This window comes from Oncorhynchus nerka, linkage group LG24 (assembly GCF_034236695.1).
Source record: "Oncorhynchus nerka isolate Pitt River linkage group LG24, Oner_Uvic_2.0, whole genome shotgun sequence".
In the NCBI taxonomy this organism is placed as follows: Eukaryota; Metazoa; Chordata; class Actinopteri; order Salmoniformes; family Salmonidae; genus Oncorhynchus; species Oncorhynchus nerka.
In genome coordinates, this window is record NC_088419.1 from 12,176,124 (window position 1) to 12,199,942 (window position 23,819).

General features: G+C 47.0%; 1 protein-coding gene across 1 annotated transcript in view; it reads right to left on the reverse strand.

Annotated features, from left to right (window-relative positions):
* LOC115118912 (serine/threonine-protein kinase MRCK beta-like) overlaps positions 1–23,819 on the reverse strand; it is a 127,931-nt gene that overhangs the window by 78,376 nt on the left and 25,736 nt on the right. Inside the window, 4 exon segments of the mRNA XM_065008611.1 lie at positions 79–227; positions 309–404; positions 4,412–4,495; positions 23,404–23,495. Of these exon segments, the coding sequence (XP_064864683.1) occupies positions 79–227; positions 309–404; positions 4,412–4,495; positions 23,404–23,495 (421 nt within the window).

Consider the following 23,819-nt stretch of genomic DNA (forward strand, 5'->3'; position numbering starts at 1 on the left):
GAAATCAACAAAGCATGAGAAGACTCTGCCTTTGTCAATTAGGTTGTGCAGGATGAGTTCCCACTCACCCACTCTTACCTGTGGACGTAGTGTTGTTGGTGTATAGAGTGGATGGCCAGCACCATCTCTGCCACATAGAACTTGGACATGTCCTCTGGGAGACGGTCCTCGAACTTACTGAGCAGGGTCAAGAGGTCACCGCCCACATAGTAGTCCATCACCAGGTACTGCAGAGACAGGGTTATACTGTGGGTTATACTGTGTACACACAGAGTATACACAAGTGTGTGTGCGTGTGAAGCGGTTACCAGGAAGTTGTCGTCCTGGAAGGCATAGTGTAGGGTGGTGATCCACTGGCAGTCTCCATTCACCAGAACATTCCTCTCCTCGCGGAAACATGCCGTCTGAGGGGCAAACAATGGTATCAACTATAACAAACTCCCACACACACTCTCAGTAAAAAAAAAAAAACTTAAAAAATGCCATTTTCATTCAGGTCAGATTGAACTTAAAATGTTTGATAAATCACCAAAAACCACATCTTTGACCCTCCTCATCTAAGTCTGCAGTACCCGTAATCTCACTACAGTAGTCTGTCCCTGGCATACAAACCATCATTCATACCCCCCCTGCTCGCAACCTCTCACTCACACTCCCTATTAGATGACAAGACTCCCCCTGCTCGCAACCTCTCACTCACACTCCCTATTAGATGACAAGACTCCCTCCCTGCTCGCAACCTCTCACTCACACTCCCTATTAGATAACAAGACTCCCTCCCTGCTCGCAACCTCTCACTCACACTCCCTATTAGATGACAAGACTCCCTCCTGCTCGCAACCTCTCACTCACACTCCCTATTAGATAACAAGACTCCCCCTGCTCGCAACCTCTCACTCACACTCCCTATTAGATAACAAGACTCCCCCTGCTCGCAACCTCTCACTCACACTCCCTATTAGAGAACAAGACTCCCCCTGCTCGCAACCTCTCACTCACACTCCCTATTAGATAACAAGACTCCCCCTGCTCGCAACCTCTCACTCACACTCCCTATTAGATGACAAGACTCCCCCCCTGCTCGCAACCTCTCACTCACACTCCCTATTAGATAACAAGACTCCCTCCCTGCTCGCAACCTCTCACTCACACTCCCTATTAGATAACAAGACTCCCTCCCTGCTCGCAACCTCTCACTCACACTCCCTATTAGATAACAAGACTCCCTCCCTGCTCGCAACCTCTCACTCACACTCCCTATTAGATAACAAGACTCCCCCCCCTGCTCGCAACCTCTCACTCACACTCCCTATTAGATAACAAGACTCCCCCCCTGCTCGCAACCTCTCACTCACACTCCCTATTAGATAACAAGACTCCCTCCCTTCTCGCAACCTCTCACTCACACTGGGCCGTGCAACATTCATGTATCAGTCACTGTGGGCCGTGCAACATTCATGTATCAGTCACTGTGGGCCGTGCAACATTCATGTATCAGTCACTGTGGGCCGTGCAACATTCATGTATCAGTCACTGTGGGCCGTGCAACATTCATGTATCAGTCACTGTGGGCCGTGCAACATTCATGTATCAGTCACTGTGGGCCGTGCAACATTCATGTATCAGTCACTGTGGGCCGTGCAATATTCATGCATCAGTCACTGTGGGCCGTGCAATATTCATGCATCAGTCACTGTGGGCTGTGCAACATTCATGTATCAGTCACTCGTGACCTTGCCCTGCATTAATGCCCCCTCTTTTACACTGCTGCTACTCTATTATCTATGCATAGTCACTAACTCTCCATACATTTACATATTACCTCGACTAACTGATGCCCCCGCACATGGACTCTCTACTGGTACCCCCTGTATATAGCCTCCACATGGACTCTGTACCGTAATACCCTGTATATAGCCTCCACATGGACTCTACTGGTACCCCCTGTATATAGCCTCCACATGGACTCTGTACCGTAATACCCTGTATATAGCCTCCACATTGACTCTGTACCGTAATACCCTGTATATAGCCTCCACATGGACTCTGTACCGTAATACCCTGTATATAGCCTCCACATTGACTCTGTACCGTAATACCCTGTATATAGCCTCCACATGGACTCTACTGGTACCCCCTGTATATAGCCTCCACATGGACTCTGTACCGTAATACCCTGTATATAGCCTCCACATTGACTCTGTACCGTAATACCCTGTATATAGCCTCCACATGGACTCTGTACCGTAATACCCTGTATATAGCCTCCACATTGACTCTGTAACGTAATACCCTGTATATAGCCTCCACATGGACTCTACTGGTACCCCCTGTATATAGCCTCGCTATTGTTATTTTTCTGCTGCTCTTTAATTATTTGCTACTTTTCTATTTTTACATAACACTTATTTTTCTTTAAACTGCAGTGTTGGTTATGGGTTTGTAAGTAAGCATTTCACTGTAATGTCTACTGCTGTTGTATTCGGCACAGGTGACAAATACAATTTGATTTGATTTCATGAGAGAAATTACAGAAATTTGTGTTTCCCAAAAACCCAGGCTATCCTCAGTGAAGAATCAGGGAATTGATAAGGACTTTGGTGGACCTCGCATATTGGGATTTTAGTTGGTTAATCTTGTTTGCTCTCACATCAGTGTTCAGGGGATACGTCTGATTGAATTTACTACACCTGGTGTGAAAATGGCACTTTTCACAAGAGCTACGAACACCCTGCATATCAGGCACATTGGTTTAGTGCTAATTGCGGGGAGGATTAATAAATACTGTTCCATTGACTAGTCTTTGAACGTAGTTTTCAGAGTAAACTTAAAAAAAAAATAATAATATTAACAAACCATATTAACAAAGATACTGGTAACTAAGCTCCTCCCATCTGTGATATTTACAGTTGAAACCACGGTCAAATCTTTGTTTCTTTCTGCCTGCTTGTCCCAAGGTTCTGCGGAGGATATTTGGATTAATGTGATTGGTGCGGAGTTAAAGAGGCCGCTGCGCCCGGTTGATTATTTAAAAGCTGTCTAAAAATAATGTATTGACTTTTATATAACAAAATGCAATGTTGTCCGGTCCGGATTGACCCTTCTCTGGGTCCGGATTGACCCTTCTCTGGGTCCGGATTGACCCTTCTCTGGGTCCGGATTGACCCTTCTCTGGGTCCAGTTCCGGCGAGTTGAGTTTGGCTGGTCTAGCTGACCGTCTGTCTATCCAGTCATCTTTAAAGACTTCCTACTCCGCTGCTGGTTGGAATGCCATGCTGCAGGCAGTGCTGTGTGTCCAGTAGAGTCGGAAACACCTCCCCTCTGTATTGCCCAGGCTGCACACATACTGAGGGATTGTGGGATGGGGATTACTGACCATTACTGACAAAAGCTCTGGCGACGCGGCGTGCCAGGCCTCAGGCCACTGTCAGAGCCCATTGGGCTAAAACTAGGTCAAGAGGTAGAGAACAGCACAATAAAAGAAGATGGCCGTCCTGCCCTGAGTCCGTCTCCACTCTCCAGCCAGAATACCGGTGATAAACTAAACCTTTCCCCTATATGCTGATCTTGGATCAGCTTCCCCTCCCTCAATACTAATCTTAACCATTAGCGTGGGAAAACACAAAACTGACCCAAGTTCAGCATCTAGGAGCAAATTCACCCAACACCAGAATATGTCCAGAGGCTGACCAGGAATAGATTCAGCTCAATTTCCTTCATCACAGGTCTAGGATCAGTTGTTTAGGATCAATCCTAACCCTTAAGCATTTCAGGGATGAATTAATATGTGACCGTGGGTCAGTGGTTAGGGGCAGCGTTGCGGACTATACTCCGGGGCAGTAGTATTATACTAAAGCCAATACTCTAAGGGTAGTCCGCGGTACCGTGAAACCCATTTCCCTTCAAAATGGTTGCAAGGGATGCAACAAAAGAAAACTGATTGCCACAAAGTGCCCAGGTTTTTCAGAAATACAGGTTGGAGGATTCCTGGAACAACAAGCAGGGAATAACAAGCAGGGAAACGTTCTTGGAACCAGGAGCAGGGAATAAATCATCCAACCAGGATTTCTAAAAAATAAAAAAACTTTTTAAAAACTCTGGAACTTCGGGAATGTTTCTGGAACTATGCCTAACCAGGGAATTTGGTCTGGGCTGTATTTAGGTACGTAGGAAATCTCATGAGTGGATAGGTGATCGTGCACGTCTGGGTGAGCGTGGCTAACAACCATTGTCGACCATGCAAATGAAGCCTTGAGCACTTTTTTGGTAGCAAAGTCAGTAGGCGGGTATGGTTCTTCTCTACGGCATAGAAATAGAACATCCAACCTTGACTTGAGCAGGAGTGTACGCTCTAGAACTTCTATGTCTTTGTGTCAAATGGTAGATTGTACAGTCCCATTATGATCCTTACCTCGGCTCTCTTCAACATCTCCCACTTGTTCAGGATCTTCATGGCGTACACGCGTTCCGTGTTTTTCATCTTCACCACCGCAACCTAGAGGGAGAAGGATGGAGGGTGAGATGGAAAAAAGGGAGAGGAAGGAGAAAGGGAGAGATCATTACACCATTAAAATGCAGCGTAATTAAGAGAGCTGGGAATTGCTGACTTTTCCTTATTGATGTTTCCATCCCCCTCCTACTAGCCTAGTTACTGTAAGCCCGCAGCAGTCCACCCTAGGACCCACTGCTTTCTATGATAGTGGATGAGTCTCACTTAGCACCTCGTCAAAAGTATAGGGTTCCGTAGGAGACGCCGGGCAGTGTTGTGATCCTTAACCTCATGTACATACATCAACATCCAGCATGTATTGGGTGAATACAGGCGTGTGTTCATTACTTACCAAACGGATAAAAACAGACTGAAACAGGAAGGGACTTAACACTAAGTGGACTGTGTAATAAGTAACACTCATTTTGGGTTTTCCGTTGCAAAACATTTAAATAAATAAATAAATAAATAAATAATGTGCAATTGCGTCCCCTAAGGAACATGACCCTCTGTTCCCCTAGATTATTTTCCAGGCGGGGTGCAATTACGCCTCAAATCAACATCCAAAATGTTGAAGTCAAATCATTTTAGATGAGGGGGGGCAGAGCTTATTGGGAGGGCCCACCGCCCTATTTAAACAATGGTAGGGGAAACACTGTAGTACGCTGGCTTGTGATTCTGGTCGGTAAAATGGTTCTGGGCCTAGACATGGAGAGCCGTCACTGAGCTATGATTACAATGCATTACAAACTAAGGCTTTTAGATGCACATTCAAAATCGTACACGTATTTCTTAGAGGCCAAATACAGCTAAGCCAGCAGTAACGGTGCTTCAGACACACCCCAGGACAGGGCTTAGTGAAAGGGATAATCCACCCGAAACCACTCATTCCTATAATTTACTGTGAAATACCACTAATATGTGAGAACAATACTGCCCTACCAAGCAAAAAAAAGACAGTAACTGCTCATTGTGTGGAACTGAGAAAAACAGCTTTTATTTACCTTGGTTTCATAGTAACTTTATACAGTTACTGCTAACATGACCCCCATTCTCTCCAAAACACAATACGAGGCAGGATACTTGTACATGATTAAGCATGTATTTAATGAGCAGTTAGTGCCTTTTTGCTTGGTAGGGCAGAATAGTTGTTGTGAACAAATGTTTCATGTTGTCTTATAATATGGTCACGGTAGCAAATCGACAATGCAATGCATTCTGGGCTGGCTGGCTGACTAGCAAACGTAGCTACACACAATAATACCAAAGTCAATATCACAGCATGTGAAGTAGGCACCATGCAACTGCACCATGCAACTGCACCATGCAATGCACCCTGGACTGAAGAGGCAGACAAAATACACATTTCTCAAAGGTAGGAATACAGCAAAAAAATATGATCAATGGCTCAATCGAGAGATGTCAACGTCCCGCATTATGACGTCAGCCAGTATTGTATTCTGACATATATGATAGACTTTTTCACCATCTAAAAGTCATATTCCTGTGAACTTCCAGTGTAGTGAGAGAGACTACCACAGTGCAACGTCATACCGGCCAAATTTCTGCCTGCACAAACGAATGGCAATAGCTCAGAAACACGTGAAATGACGCAGGAATCGATCATCACTCAGATGCACAAAAACAAATCTAACATTCAAAATGGGTGAATCTTTCCTTTAATGAGAAAATATTTTCCAGGGCAACTGAGGCACTAATACATAATAAGGCAAAGGATCACACACGTGTGTGTGTGTGTGTGTGTGTGTGTGTGTGTGTGTGTGTGTGTGTGTGTGCTGAACCTTGGCTTACTCCACACCACAACTGACATGGTGCGTGTATACCCAAGTGAACTGCCAGAGAGGAGGTGCGTCAGAGGGACACACCTGACTGGTCTGGAGGCCGGTATGCTGCCAAAGCAGGCCAGGAGACCAGACAATCACACACGCACGGGCAGGCAGACACACACACAACCGGGCAGGCAGACACACACACACAACCGGGCAGGCAGACACACACACACAACCGGGCAGGCAGACACACACACACAACCGGGCATGCAGACACACACACACAACCGGGCAGGCAGACACACACACACAACCGGGCAGGCAGACACACACACACAACCGGGCAGGCAGACACACACACACAACCGGGCAGGCAGACACACACACACAACCGGGCAGGCAGACACACACACACAACCGGGCAGGCAGACACACACACACAACCGGGCAGGCAGACACACACACAACCGGGCAGGCAGACACACACACAACCGGGCAGGCAGACACACACACACAACCGGGCAGGCAGACACACACACACAACCGGGCAGGCAGACACACACACACAACCGGGCAGGCAGACACACACACAACCGGGCAGGCAGACACACACACAAAACCGGGCAGGCAGACACACACACAACCGGGCAGGCAGACACACACACAACCGGGCAGGCAGACATACACACAACCGGGCAGGTACACAAGCGCACACACAAAAATCACACACTTGGACAGAAAGATCCCCCATCCACACGATATTTCTCATCTCCAGACCTGTGTTCAAGTATTACTGGAAATATTTTATCTGTGCTTGATTGAGCGTACCTGGCTTAATGAACCAATAGAGGAATAAAAAAGTCGCAAAACTGACCAATCTGGTAGACTCAAAGACTTCAAATGTTACTTTAACCCAGATCTGTCTCACAATAACAGCAAGATACCACATTGCCAGTAGTCAGTCAACGTAAACCGATCAAAACCACATAGCCAGTAGTCAGTCAATGTAAACCGATCAAAACCACATTGCCAGTAGTCTCAGTCAACATAAACCAATCAAAACCACATAGCCAGTAGTCAGTCAACATAAACCGATCAAAACCACATTGCCAGTAGTCAGTCAACGTAAACCGATCAAAACCACATTGCTAGTAGTCAGTCAACGTAAACCGATCAAAACCACATTGCTAGTAGTCAGTCAAAAACCACATTGCCAGTAGTCAGTCAACGTAAACCGATCAAAACCACATAGCCAGTAGTCAGTCAACGTAAACCGATCAAAACCACATAGCCAGTAGTCAGTCAACGTAAACCGATCAAAACCACATAGCCAGTAGTAGTCAAACCGTCAAAACCACATAGCCAGTAGTCAAACGTAAACCGATCAAAACCACATTGCCAGTAGTCAAAACCAAAACCATTGCCAGTAGTCAGTCAATGTAAACATCAAAACCACATAGCCAGTACATAAAACCGATCAAAACCACATTGCCAGTAGTCAGTCAACATAAACCGATCAAAACCACATTGCCAGTAGTCAGTCAACATAAACCGATCAAAACCACATTGCCAGTCAATGTAAACAGATCAGATAAGAAGCAGAGAGGAAAGAGAGGACAAAATATACATTCACACAAACATAAACAAACACAGAGTACAAGATATACTAACTAGCAAACACACACAATCAGGTTAGGCTACAACACAGGGACATATAGGTTGTATACACTGAGTGTATACAGGACTGGTTAGAACACAGTGATAAGCCACACACTCGGCCCTCTTTATCACTCCTCCCGACCACACCAGATAACTGACCTCTGACCTAGAAAAACAAACCCAACCCTTGGTGCTCTGAATCCTTATCCCCCCCCCCCTCTTGTCCTATTTCCTCCTCTCCTTTTTTAGACACTGATTTACACGGAGGCAGTCAGGCTGACCTGATTCTACAGCAGGAGGGAGATGGTGGGAGGCGTGCATTGGCGGGGCCTCTCTCTCTCGCACACACACACACACACACACACACACACACACACACACACACACATCACTGGAGCTCTTTGACATTTTGCCTGAGAGCTTGTCAAGCGCACACACACCCACACAGCCACCGTGGACATGGTCACACTTCCAGGGTACATTGTGTATTCAAAAGATTCAGGATGTAAACTCGTATATGGAAGAAGATGCGTCGCTACATATCGAGAGAGAAAAGCTGTGTTGAGATCAAGGAGTAAGAGACTTGACGGGGGCCTGTCAATACATTCTAATAGAATTCGCATCAAGTCTGTCAATGATTGACTGGGTGGAAGCTGAGGGGAGAGGAGAGCCTCAATTGGGTTTGGTGTCAATGATTGACTGGGTGGAAGCTGAGGGGAGAGGAGAGCTTCCATTGGGTCTGGTGTCAATGATTGACTGGGTGGAAGCTGAGGGAAGCAGAGAACCTCCATTGGGTCTGCTGTCAATGATTGACTGGGTGGAAGCTGAGGGGAGAGGAGAGCTTCCATTGGGTCTGCTGTCAATGATTGACTGGGTGGAAGCTGAGGGGAGAGGAGAACCTCCATTGGGTCTGCTGTCAATGATTGACTGGGTGGAAGCTGAGGGGAGAGGAGAGCTTCCATTGGGTCTGCTGTCAATGATTGACTGGGTGGAAGCTGAGGGGAGAGGAGAGCTTCCATTGGGTCTGGTGTCAATGATTGACTGGCTGGAAGGAGAGGGGAGCGGAGGGTCTTGCTGCCCGGGTTACTAATTGACCTAGAGGGTACAGAATCCCTGTGCCCTCCAGCTATAGGGCTTGAGCTTTGGAGTATTTGGGTACGAGGTTCTCTCCTGTGTTAGCAGCAGCAGCCGCGTGGGTGAATGTGTGCGTGTGTGGTGGGGCTGGAAGAGTGCACTGCAGTAGTGTTGTGTGTACAGCGCATTCGGGAAGTATTCAGACGCCTTGACTTTTCCCACTTTTTGTTACGTTACAGCCTTATTCTAAAATGGATTCAATCATTTTTTTCCACCTCATCAATCTACACACAATACCCCATAATGACATCACAATACCCCATAATGACATCACAATTAGAGGTCGACCGATTATGATTTTCCAACGCCGATACCGATTATTGGAGGACCAAAAAAAGCCAAAACCGATTAATCTGACTATTATTTTATTTTTTTGTAATAATGACAATTACAACAATACTGAATAAACACTTATTTTAACGTTATATAATACATCAATAAAATCTATTTAGTCTCAAATAAATAATGAAACATGTTCAATTTGGTTTAAATAATGCTAAAACAAAGTGTTGGAGAAGAAAGTAAAAGTACAATATGTGCCATGTAAAAAAGCTAACGTTTAAGTTCCTTGCTCAGAACATGAGAACATATGTAAGCTGGTGGTTCCTTTTAACATGAGTCTTCAATATTCCCAGGTAAGAAGTTTTAGGTTGAAGTTATTATAGGAATTGTAGGACTATCTCTCTCTATACAATTTGTATTTCATTAACCTTTGACTATTGGATGTTCTTATAGGCACTTTAGTATTGCCAGTGTAACAGTATAGCCTCCGTCCCTCTCCTCGCCCCTACCTGGGCTCGAACCAGGAACGCATCGACAACAGCCACCCTCGAAGCAGCGTTACCCATGCATAGCAAGGGGAACAACTACTCCAAGTCTCAGAGCGAGTGACGTTTGAAACGCTATTAGCGCTAACTAGCTAGCCATTTCACATTGGTTACACCAGCCTAATCTCGGGAGTTGATAGGCTTGAAGTCATAAACAGCGCAATGCTTGAAGCATTGCAAAGAGCTGCTGGCAAAACGCACGAAAGTGCTGTTTGAATGAATGCTTACGAGCCTGCTGGTGCCTACCATCGCTCAGTCAGACTGCTCTATCAAATCATAGACTTAATTATAACATAACACAACACACGGAAATACGAGCCTTAGGTCATTAATATGGTCGAATACGGAAACTATCATTTCGAAAACAAAACGTTTATTCTTTCATTGAAATACAGAACCGTTCCGTATTTTATCTTAGGGATGGCATCCCTAAGTCTAAATATTGCTGTTACATTGCACAACCTTCAATGTTATGGCATAATTACGTAAAATTCTGGCAAATTAGTTCGCAATGAGCCAGGCGGCCCAAACTCTGCGTGCAATGAATGCAAGAGAAGTGACACAATTTCACCTGGTTAATATTGCCTGCTAACCTGGATTTCTTTTAGCTAAATATGCAGGTTTAAAAATATTAAAATATTCTGTGTATTGATTTTAAGAAAGGCATTGATGTTTATGGTTAGGTACACATTGGAGCAAGGACAGTCCTTTTTCGTGAATGCGCACCGCATCGATTATATGCAACGCAGGACACGCTAGACAAACTAGTAATATCATCATTCATGTGTAGTTATAAACTAGTGATTATGATTGATTGATTGTTTTTTATAAGATAAGTTTAATGCTAGCTAGCAACTTACCTTGGCTTCTTACTGCATTCACGTAACAGTCAGGCTCCTTGTGAGGCAGGTGGTTAGAGCGTTGGACTAGTTAACCGTAAGGTTGCAAGATTGAATCCCTGAGCTGACAAGGTAAAAATCCTGTCGTTCTGCCCCTGAACAAGGCAGTTAACCCACCGTTCCTAGGCCGTCATTGAAAATAAGAATGTGTTCTTAACTGACTTGCCTCGTTAAATAAAGATTAAATAAAGGTGTAAAAAAATACATGTGAAAAAATAATAATAAAAATCGGTGTCCAAAAATCGGCAATTCCGATTAAATCGGTCGACCTCTAATCACAATACCTCATAATTACAAAACAATTTTTTTAAAATGCATAAATATATCAACGGAAATATTACATTTACATAAGTATTCAGACCCTATAATCAGTACTTTGTTGAAGTTTGGCAGCGATTACAGCCTCAAGTATTCTTGGGTGTGACGCTATGAGCTTGGCACACCTGCATTTGGGGAGTTTCTCCCATTCATTCTTCTCAGCAGATACCCTCAAGCTCTGTCAGGTTGGATGGGGAACGGCGCTGCACAGCTATTTCCTGGTCATCAAGAGATGTTCGATCGGGTCCAGGCTCTGGCTGGTCCACTCAAGGACATTCAGAGACTTGTCCCGAAGCCACTCCTGCATAGTCTTGGCTGTGTGCCCCAGTCTGAGGTCCTGGGTGCTCTGGAGCAGGTTTTTGTCAAGGATCTCTCTGTACTTTGCTCAGTTCATCTTTCCCTCAATCCTGACTAGATTCCATCAGGTTCTTGGTCACCTCCCTGATAAAGGCCCTTCTCCCACGATTGCTCAGCTTGGCCGGGCGGCCAGCTCTAGGAAGAGTGTTGGTGATTCCAAACTTCTTCCATTTAAGAATGATGGAGGCCACTGTGTTCTTGGGGACCTTCAATGCTGCAGGAATGTGTTGGTAGCAGATCTGTGCCTCGACACAATCCTGTCGTCTCTGAGTTCTACAAGACAATTCCTTCGACCTCGTGGCTTGATTTTCGCTCTGACATGCACTGTCAACTGTGGGACCTCACAGGTCTTTCCAAATCATGTCCAATCAATTGAATTTACCACAGGTGGATTCCAATCAAGTTGTAGAAACATCTCAAGGATGATCAATGGAAACAGGATGCGCCTGAGCTCAATTTCAAGTCTCATACCAAAGGGTCTGAATACTTATGTAAATAAGTTCTGTTTTATATTTTTTATAAAATGCTCAAAAACCTGTTTTCACTTTGTCATTATGGGGTATTGTGTGTAGATTGACGAGGAGAAATATATAATTTAATACATTATAGAATAAGGTTGTAACATAAACAATGTGGAAAAAGTCAAGGGGTCTGAATACGTTCCAAATGCACTGTATTTACTGTATGTGTGACAAAATGGCTACAAAATGGTATATAGTATAGGGCCTATGCAGGGATCTTTTTGAGGACAAGTTGCAGTGAATATGGAAAGCAAGTGGTATTGTAGATAATGATCATAATGACGTCAGTGCCCATTGTCTTTCGTCAGACAGCGCATCAATTAGGCCTCCAATGATCTGTCTCGTATCAGTCGCATATCGGGCTGGGCGGTATACCGTATTTTACTATATATTAGTATTGCTGCAGGGACCGATTTGGGTTTTTACCTTACCTTCTGTATCGGTATTTGAATTTGTGTTTTGCTAAATGTGATACGCCATGTGGAATGTCATTTTTTATAGTTTACTTTGCTACTCTAGAGTCATCTCTCGCTCTGCTCTTTCTCTCCATACAACTTTCCACACAGACCTAGCCACGCTCCCTGTCACTCAAGGAGCGCATTTGATGTTCCTCAACCACGAGACACTTGCATTCAGCCTGCATGGTCAATGCAGCACATACAACAATGTTGATGACAACAATGTTGTTTTCACTTTGCTTCTTAATATAAATCCACTAGCATTCTATAATGATACTATTAATTTGTATTTCATATATCAGCAAACCGCTAGTTTGTCTTTTCTAAGCAAGTTGCCCTAAATCTTGTTAGCCGCTAATGCTAATAGCTAGCTAACTAATAAATATATTGAGTAAGAGCAAACATAGCAAGCTGATGCAGCCTGACAATACCAGTGATAGTATAGACCTAAATCAGCATGTCGTTTGTGCAACAGTATCTTCTAAATCAGAGGAATATGCAAAGCAAGAATATGTTAGCTACATGAAGTAGCTAAGAGAAAACACGCAATGTAGCCAAAGCTTATTGGGTCCCCTAGGAAACACTTTAGTTCCTACCCTGTCACAATAAGTCCTCCCTGGCATTTTAACTCGTCGTCATCTCCAACACTGTATTCAAAATGCCCACTATTATATTCTAACTATAGAATTAGAATAGTCATTCTATTTCCATGATTCCAACAGTTTGGCTCTAATTCGCAAGTCAAAAATAAGTCCTAGATTATCTGCCCATATCGTGCAGCCTACATGGCAGTGTGGAAATTATCTCTACTGAGCAGTGGTGTAAAGAACTTAAGTAAAAAATTATTTCAAGTACTACTTAAGTTTTGTGAGGGGAACGGCACCTCAGTACCTCCAGGCTCTGATCAGGCCCTACACCCAAACAAGGGCACTGCGTTCATCCACCTCTGGCCTGCTCGCCTCCCTACCACTGAGGAAGTACAGTTCCCACGCAGCCCAGTCAAAACTGTTCGCTGCTCTGGCCCCCCAATGGTGGAACAAACTCCCTCACGACGCCAGGACAGCGGAGTCAATCACCACCTTCCGGAGACACCTGAAACCCCACCTCTTTCAGGAATACCTAGGATAGGATAAAGTAATCCTTCTCACCCCCTTAAAAGATTTAGATGCACTATTGTAAAGTGGCTGTTCCACTGGATGTCTTAAGGTGAACGCACCAATTTGTAAGTCGCTCTGGATAAGAGCGTCTGCTAAATGACTTAAATGTAAATGTAAGTTTTCTTTTTGGTATCTGCACTTACCTCTTTTTATTTTTGCAACTTTTACTTTACTACTACATTCCTAAAGAGAATACTGTACTTTTCACTCCATACATTTTCCGTGACACCTAAAAGTACTCGTTACATTTTGAAAGGTTGGCAGGACAGGAAAATGGTCCAATCCACCCACTTGTCAAGAGAACATCCCTGGTCATCTACTGCCTCTAAACTGGAGGACTCACTAAACACAAATGCTTCGTTTGTAAATTAATGTCTAAGTGTGTGAGTGTGCCCCTTGCTATCCGTAAATAAAATAAAATGGTGCCACCTGGTTTGCTTAATATAAGGAATTTGAAATTATTTATACTTTTGATACTTAAGTACATTTTACCAATTACATTTACCTTTGATACTTAAGTGCAGTGTGGAGAACAAGTATTTGGTAACCTGCAAAATCTGCAGTGTTTCCTACTTACAAAGCATGTAGAGGTCTATAATTTTTATCATAGGTACACTTGAACTGTGAGAGACGGAATCTAAAACAAAAATCCAGAAAATCACATTCAAGATTTTTAAGTCATTATTTGCATTTTATTGCATGATAAGTATTTGATCACCTACCAACCAGTAAGAATTCCGGCTCTCACAGACCTGTTAGTTTTTCTTTAAGAAGCCCCCCTGTTCTCCACTCATTACCTGTATTAACTGCACCTATTTGAACTCGTTACCTGTATAAAGGACACCTGTCCACACACAATCAAACACACTCCAACCTCTCCACAATGGCCAAGACCAGAGAGCTGTGTAAGGACATCAGGGCTAAAATTTTAGACTGGGAAATGGAAGAAGTTCAAGATGACGGTCAATCACCCTCGGTCTGGGGCTCCATGCAAGATCTCACCTCATGGGGCATCAATGAGCGTGAGGAAGGTGAGGGATCAGCCCAGAACTACACGGCAGGACCTGGTCAATGACCTGAAGAAAGCTGGGACCACAGTCTCAAATAAAATCATTAGTAACACACTACGCCATCATGGATTAAAATCCTGCAGCGCACACAAGGTCCCCCTGCTCAAGCCAGCGCATGTCCAGGCCCGTCTGAAGTTTGCCAATGACCATCTGGATGATCCAGAGGAGGAATGGGAGAAGGTCATGTGGTCTGATGAGACAAAAATAGAGCTTTTTGGTATAAACTCCACTCGCCGTGTTTGGAGGTAGAAGAATGATGAGTACAACTCCAAGAACACCATCCCAACCGTGAAGCATGGAGGTGGAAACATCATTCTTTGGGGATGCTTTTCTGCAAAGGGGACAGGACGACTGCACCGTATTGAGGGGAGGATGGATGGGGCCATGTATCGCGAGATCTTGGCCAACAACCTGCTTCCCTCACTAAGAGCATTGAAGATGGGTCGTACCTGGGTCTTCCAGCATGACAACAACCCAAAACACACAGCCAGGGCAACTAAGGAGTGGCTCCGTAAGAAGCATCTCAAGGTCCTGGAGTGGCCGAGCCAGTCTCCAGACTTGAACCCAATAGAAAATCTTTGGAGGGAGCTGAAAGTCCGTATTGCCCAGCGACAGCCCCAAAACCTGAAGGATGTGGAGAAGGTCTGTATGGAGGAGTGGGCCAAAATCCCTGCTGCAGTGTGTGCAAACCTGGTCAAGAACTACAGGAAACGTATGATCTCTGTAATTGCAAACGAAGCCCTGCTGCTGAGGAGAGCGAGAAAGTGAGAGAGGAGCATTGGCCTAGGCAACTGTTGATTGCGAAGATGGGAGGACTTTATCACTGAAGTAAAACTAAATTTGGAGAGTATGTCTATAGTGAAAATCCTATAAGGCGGGGCTCCAGACTGAGGTCATTTAGTTGCATTTTGCGACCCTTTGACTTGGCTGTACAGTTGCATCGGTGTTTTCTGCACATTCATTCACCTCAATAAAAACATCCTATTTTTTTTTAGGAGGCTAACACCATAATTTGGTCAAACAGTAAGGTACATTTATCCTCATGATTCCTGTATTAAAAAGTGTCTGCATGCCTGCCCCTGTATCACTGGGGCCTGCTGTTGGGTCCAGCGAGCCACTCTTTTACCGGAGGGAAAAAAGCTCTGGGAGAAAGAAAAGTGTTCGGATTGTATAACATTTTAAAATCTGGGAAAACACTGCTTTCTGTAGGTATACTTTTTATTTCTCAACTATCAGTTATGAGCTCAATAACAACGATTTTACAAAGATGTTTGATATGACTAAGATACGAAGCGACAAAGACCGTTCCTAGGCCGTCATTGAAAATAAGAATTTGTTCTTAACTGACTTGCCTACTTAAATAAAGGTTAAATTAAAAAAATAAAGTTTATAAACTTTTGTGAAGGTTTGGTGTCGCTATTAACCCATTACACTACATGCCTATGCACTGGCGATCCATATCACTTCACCTTCTCCCCCTCTACCGTCCCACTCCATCCCACCTCACCCCTCTCTCTCTACCGTCCATCCCACTTCACCTTCTCCCCCTCTCCATCCGTCCATCCCACTTCTCCCCCTCTACCGTCCATCCCACTTCACCTTCTCCCCTCTACCGTCCATCCCACTTCACCCCTCTCTCTACCGTCCATCCACTTCACCTCTACTCCATCCCCTTCACCCCTCTACCGTCCATCCCACTTCACCTTCTCCCCGTCTACCGTCCATCTCACTTCACCCCCTCTACCGTCCATCCCACTTCACCTTCACCCCCTCTACCGTCCATCCCACTTCACCCCTCTACCGTCCATCCCACTTCACCTTCACCCCTCTACCGTCCATCCCACTTCACCCCTCTCCCCTCTACCGTCCATCCCACTTCACCTTCTCCCGTCCCGTCTCCCACTTCACCTTCTCCCGTCCGTCCATCTCACTTCCCACTTCACCTTCACCCCCTCTCCGTCCATCCCCTTCACCTCTCCCCTCTACCGTCCATCCCACTTCACCTTCTCCCCCTCCCACTTCACCTTCTCCCGTCTACCCCACTTCACCTTCTCCTCTACCGCCCATCTCATCTCTACCGTCCATCCCACTTCACCCCCTCTCTACCGTCCATCCCACTTCACCCCTCTCCCCCTCTACCGTCCATCCCCCTCTACTTCACCTTCTCCCCCTCTACCGTCCATCCCACTTCACCCCTCTCTATCCGTCCATCCCACTTCACCTTCTCCCCCTCTCCGTCCATCCCACTTCACCCCCTCTACCGTCCATCCCACTTCACCGTCCATCCCACTTCACCTTCCCCCTCTACCGTCCATCCCACTTCACCTTCTCCCCCTCTACCGTCCATCCCACTTCACCTTCTCCCCTCTACCGTCCATCCCACTCACTTCCGTCCATCCCACCCCCCCTCTACCGTCCATCCCACTTCACCTTCTCCCCCGTCCATCCCTTCTCCCCTCTACCGTCCATCCCTTCACTTCACCTCCCACTCTCCCCCTCTACCGTCCATCCCACTTCACCTTCTCCCCACCTTTCTCCCCCCTCTACCGTCCATCCCACTTCACCTTCTCCCCCTCTACCGTCCATCCCCCTCTCCCCCACCGTCCATCCCACTTCACCTCTCTCCCCTCTACCGTCCATCCCACTTCACCTTCACCCCTGTATCCCACTTCACCCTCTCTACCGTCCATCCCACTTCACCCCTCCCGTCCATCTACCGTCCATCCCACTTCACCCTCTCTCCGTCCCCCTCTACCATCCATCCCACTTCTCCCCTCTACCGTCCATCCCACTTCACCTTCTCCCCCTCTACCGTCCATCCCACTTCACCTTCTCCCCCTCTACCGTCCATCTCCTTCACCCTCTACCATCTACCATCCATCCCACTTCACCCTCTCCCCCTCCCCTCTACCGTCCATCCCACTTCTCCCCCCTCTACCGTCCATCCCACTTCACCTTCACCCCATCCCACTTCACCCCCTCTCACCGTCCATCCCACTTCACCCCTCAACCGTCCATCCCATCCCACTTCACCTTCTCCCCTCTACCGTCCATCCCACTTCATCCTCCCCTCTCTACCGTCCATCCCACTTCACCTCCTCTACCGTCCATCCCACTTCACCCCTCTCCCGTCCATCCCACTTCACCTTCTCCCCTCTACCGTCCATCCCACTTCACCCCTCTACCGTCCATCCCACTTCACCCTCTACCTCCATCCCATCTCACTTCACCCCTCTACCGTCCATCCCACTTCACCTTCTCCCGTCCATCCCACCCCTCTACCGTCCATCCCACTTCACTTCACCCTACCGTCCATCCACTTCATCTTCTCCCCGTCTACCGTCCATCCTACTTCACCATCCCACTCTCCCCCTCTACCGTCCATCCCTTCACCTTCACCGTCCATCCCACTTCACCTTCACCCCTCTACCGTCCATCCCACTTCACCCCCCTCTACCGTCCATCCCACTTCACCTTCTCCCCTGCTTACCGTCCATCCTACTCACCTTCTCCCGTCTACCGTCCATCCCACTTCACCCCTCTACCGTCCATCCCACTTCACCCCTCTACCGTCCATCCCACTTCACCTTCTCCCCCGTCTCTACCGTCCATCCCACTTCACCTTCTCCCCGTCTACCGTCCATCCTACTTCACCTTCTCCCCTCTACCGTCCATCTACCGTCCATCCCCTTCACCCTCTACCGTCCATTCACCTTCACCCCATCCCACTTCCCCCTCTACCGTCCATCCCACTTCACCTTCTCCCCCTCTACCGTCCATCCCACTTCACCTTCTCCCCCTCTACCGTCCATCCCACTTCACCTTCTCCCCCTCTACCGTCCATCCACTTCACCCCTCTACCGTCCATCCCACTTCACCCCTCTCCTCTCTACCGTCTCCCCTTCTCCCCCCTCTGCTACCGTCCATCCCACTTCACCGTCTCATCCCACTTCACCTTTCTCCCCTCTACCGTCCATCCCACTTCACCTTCTCCCCTCCCACTTCACCCTCTCCCCCCTCTACCGTCCATCCCACTTCACCCTTCTCCCCTCTACCGTCCATCCCACTTCACCTTCTCCCCCCTACCCCCTCTACCGTCCATCCCACTTCACCTTCCGTCCATCCCACTTCACCCCTTCTCCCCTCCATCCCACTTCACCGTCCATCCCACTCCCACCTCCCCCCTCTACCGTCCATCCCACTTCACCTTCTCCCCCTCTACCGTCCATCCCACTTCACCTCTCCCCCTCACCGTCCATCCCACCGTCTCCCACTTCATCTTCTCCCCCTCTACCGTCCATCCCACTTCACCTTCACCCCCTGTACCGTCCATCCCACTTCACCTTCTCCCCATCTACCGTCCATCCCACTTCACCTTCTCCCCCTTCCATCCCACTCTCCATCCCACTTCACCTTCACCCCCTCTACCGTCCCCATCCCACTTCACCTTCTCCTCTACCGTCCATCCCACCATCCCACTTCACCTTCTCCCCCTTCCATCCCACTTCACCTTCTCCCCCTCTACCGTCCATCCCACTTCACCTCTACCACCATCCCACTTCACCTTCCCCCTCTACCGTCCATCCCACTTCACCTTCCATCCCCACTTCACCCCCTACCGTCCATCCCTTCACTCTCATCCCACTTCTCCCCCTCTACCGTCCATCCCACTTCTCCCCCTCTACCTTCCCACTTCCCCTCTACCGTCCATCCCACTTCACCCCTCCATCCCCCCCCTCTACTTCACCTTCTCCCCCTCTACCGTCCATCCCACTTCACCTTCACCCCTCTACCGTCCATCCCACTTCACCTCCGTCCATCCCACTTCACCCCTCTCCCAGTCTATCGTCCCATCCCACCCCTTCATCTCCCCCTCCGTCCATCCCACTTCTTCTCCCCTCTACCGTCCATCCCACCCTTCACCCCCCCCTCTACCGTCCATCCCACTTCACCTTCTCCCCCTCTACCGTCCATCCCTTCACCTTCTCCTTCATCCCACTTCCCCCCCTCTACCGTCCATCCCACCTTCTCCTCTCTACCGTTCCCACTTCACCCTCTCCGTTCCCACTCCCCCCCACTCTACCGTCCATCCCACTCACCTTCCTACCGTCCATCCCACTCTACCGTCCATCCCACTTCACCCCCCCCCTACCGTCCATCCCACTTCACCTTCCCCTCTACCGTCCATCCCACCTTCACCCCTCTCCCCATCTACCGTCCATCCCACTTCACCCCTCTCCCCATCCCACTTCACCTTTCCCTCTACCGTCCATCCCACTTCACCTTCTCCTCTACCGTCCCCATCTCTACTCCCCACCCCTCTACCGTCCATCCCCCTCTCTCCGTCCATCCCACTTCACCTTCTCCTCACCGTCCATCCCACTTCACCCCTCTCCCGTCCATCCCACTTCACCCCTCTCCCCATCCACTTCACCGTCTTCCCACTTCACCCTCTCCCCCTCTACCGTCCATCCCACTTCACCCCTCTCCCCATCTCACTTCACCCCATCTACCGTCCATCTACCGTCCCACCCCTCACCTCTACCGCCCATCCCACTTCACCCCACTACCGTCCATCCCACTTCCCCTTCTCCCCCTCTACCGTCCATCCCTTCACTCTCATCCCACTTCACCTCCTCCCCTCTACCGTCCATCCGTCCATCCCACCTTCACCTTCTCCCCCTCTACCGTCCATCCCACTTCACCTTCTCCCCCTCTACCATCCATCTCACTTCATCTTCTCCCCTCTCCCCCTCTACCGTCCATCTCACCTCTCGGTCTATCATTTTTCATCTCATCCGTTATTCTCTGTCCAATCATCTCGCTCTCTCCCATTTTTAATCGCCCTTGTTATTGCTCTCCCTTGCTTTCTAAGTCCAGCGAGGGTAAGTTTCTGGGGGGTGAGCTGTTAGACAGCGAGCCAAGGTCCAAGGCGTAGTTGTCTGGAACAGTCTGTACTCGGAGGGACGGTCCTCCAGCAGTCCCTCAAACTCCCTTTCTCCCCGAAAAGTACTTTGTTGGGCGAGGAGAGAGTGGAGGAGAGAGCGAGAGAGACACCACCCATCATAAACAGGAAATGCAGGCCCAACACTTATCTGGAAAGGCATCCTGTAACTTAAGAGCCACAGGAAACTGCAGAGGGAGCAAGGGAGGGCTGAGTCGACAGCAACAATGGCTAACAGGAAGTAGCTGGAGAGTCGCAGTCTTGTTCACACACAAACACACAATTAAAAAAAACTCAATAGTAGCAAGTGAGTGTGCATGCGAGTGACCAAGCTATTAGAACTAGGCCTAATTTGTTGAAATTGGCAATAACAATGATTATGTTGAATTAATGGTGTGAATTTAGCAAAAACCGCCACGGAGCATTGGTTTCACACAGTATAATATCAAAGTTAAAAAAATAAAAATGCAGAGTCACCACCCTTAAACCAAACAAACCACATCCTAGCTACCAGCTAAATCACTGAACCCAAGAGGCAGAACAAGTGGCCCTGCCCAGTTTGCAGGAAATGGCACATTTTCGGTGTCTGTGTGTCTGGTGAGCAACACCAAGTAGTAGTCCAAAACCAAGGAGGTCTAGGTATACCACAGACAGGGATACACACAGACACTGCTGGCTCAGACTCTCGGTCTCTCGGTCTCCATCGGAGGGACAGAGCAGTTAACGGTGTGACCATTGATTAACTTCGTGCCTCATTGATAAGTTCTGCTTCATTATCTGGAGAGGCCCTCACCTCATTAGACCACAATCACTTCACCGATGGGGAAACATTACGGGAATGTTCCCGAGAACGTTTGTGGAGGTGAACCAACTTCAAGCAATGACTGATGACACCCATCATCAAAACGATAAATGGGGAATGTTCAGAAGGATGCAATGTTACAAAAAGGTACAAAAATACATTCATTCTGTAGAACAGATACGATTCCCTGTCATGTTGAATTGGGCATCGTGTCATTACATATGTGCAATGTTCTGAACGTTTCAGATCACTACAGACCTGGTCTTTGCTCTTCGAGTCATTATTTAACAGTATATCTGACAAGGACAGCCATTTCCCTAATCCAGATTGACACAACGCATATGGTTTTTTTAACCTTACGATCATCAGACATTTGATCATGGCTCTGTTCACCTTGTGTTGACATCTGGAATTAAAATGGGGAAACATTGCATTAAAACGACAGACGCAAAAACATGTTTACTTTTCTAGGAATGGCCCCATACAGAGAGGCTGGCAGTTGGATCCGCACAAAAGATCTGATTTAATTAACTTTATAAAAGGAACAGAACGTCAAGGCCATTTTTACAACAGAAATTACTTGAAGATTTCAGTCTTTTAAGGACACCGTAATTTCTGGTAATAAAAAAAAAAAAGTTGAAATATTGACCCGGACTGCAGGCAGAGCTGTACATTTTTTATTTTACCTTTATTTAACTATGCAAGTCAGTTAAGAACAAATTCTTATTTTTCAATGACGGCCTAGGAACAGTGGGTTAACTGCCTGTTCAGGGGCAGAATGACAGATTTGTACCTTGTCAGCTCGGGGGTTTGAACTTGCAACCTTTCGGTTACTAGTCCAACACTAACCACTAGGCTACCCTGCCGCCCCACATTGAACAGACCAAAGTGTGTGCGTGCATTTGTGCACTTTTGTGAACCACAGTCAGGGGACAAAGCAGGCGCAGATTGCACCTTTATTAAGGAGTCAAAGCATAGCAGCCAGTCAGAGCCACTGACATTGTCGTCAGGACAGAACTTGTTAGCAATGTGGTAACATGCACATACCACACATAAAAATAAATAAAAAACGCCCTGATTTGTCCAGGCCCAAAATGGCACATCTTTGCCAGACCAACACCCTTCGGGGACTTGGAAGAGAAAGCACTAGAAGAAGACAGGGAGGATGAAGGAGAGAGATAAATTACTATTTTGGGGAAGGAGAGAAGATGGTTTGAGAGTAGCTAAAGGTCACATCTCTCTTCAGGATGCAGACTTTGAACAGCTGAATTATAGTTGAATTCAACTTTGATACATACAGCCGTAAAGATACTACTACTGTACGCATTTTATTTAACCAGGCAAGTCAGTTAAGATGATTTTTTTTTTTTTACATTTATGGCCTACCTGAACGACACTGGGCCAATTGTGCGCCTCCCTATGTAACTCCCAATCATGGACGGATGTGATACAGCCTGGATTCAAACCAGGGACTGTAGTGACACCTTGCACTGAGATGCAGTGCCTTATACCGCTGCGCCACTTGGGAGCAAAATGATTTACAATGTCAGTGCAACAAAAGCATCAGGACTACGGAATACTGTTAGATCTCAGGATATTATTTTAGGCAATATTATTTTTGTGCTAACGTTGTTATCAGCACTTTTATTTCCATGACTGATCAAAATTCATTTTCTCGTGGTCTTGTCCCTGTGCAGGAGACATAGGTTTGGGACATCGAACCGCAATACATAAAGAATTGTGAGAATTAATTATCGTATCGTGAGGTCCCTGGCAACTCCCAGCCCTAATGGAATATCTACAAAATGGCCCTGGGACACATAACCACTCTTGATGTCTGAAAACATTTCACAAACTTCAGGCATACCTCTTCTCTCAAGTTTTCCACTCAGTATAGTGGGAGATTAACCCATGTATTTAATGCCAAGGAAGCTCTATACTGAATTGACGAGTGAACAGAGGGTTCAGGCAGTCTTACCTCGCCAAATGCTCCCCTGCCGATCACCTTGAGCATCTCGAAGTCGTCCCTGTGCAGACGCATCTCCTTCACGGTAGTGGTGAACGGCTTCACTGCAAGAAACAAACCAGGAATCAAGAAACTTCAGGCTTACGTCCACAATATCTCACATTACACCATGATATAATGTCTAGTTATTCACATGTTCGGTTTTAGCCTAAAGGTTACGTCACCAGACTTGCTACCATGTGTATGGAAGCACGAGCAGTAGGTCTGTAGGTCCCTCAAAAAGGTTCTAAAACATAGGATGAACTTGTGTTGTTGCACAATCATATCAAAAAGACCATTGATGTTTCTTACTGCCGTTAGTCAACACTATCCAATGAAATGAAGGTGTCCACTTCCAGGAACACGTGCGTGGTGTGTTATACTGATGT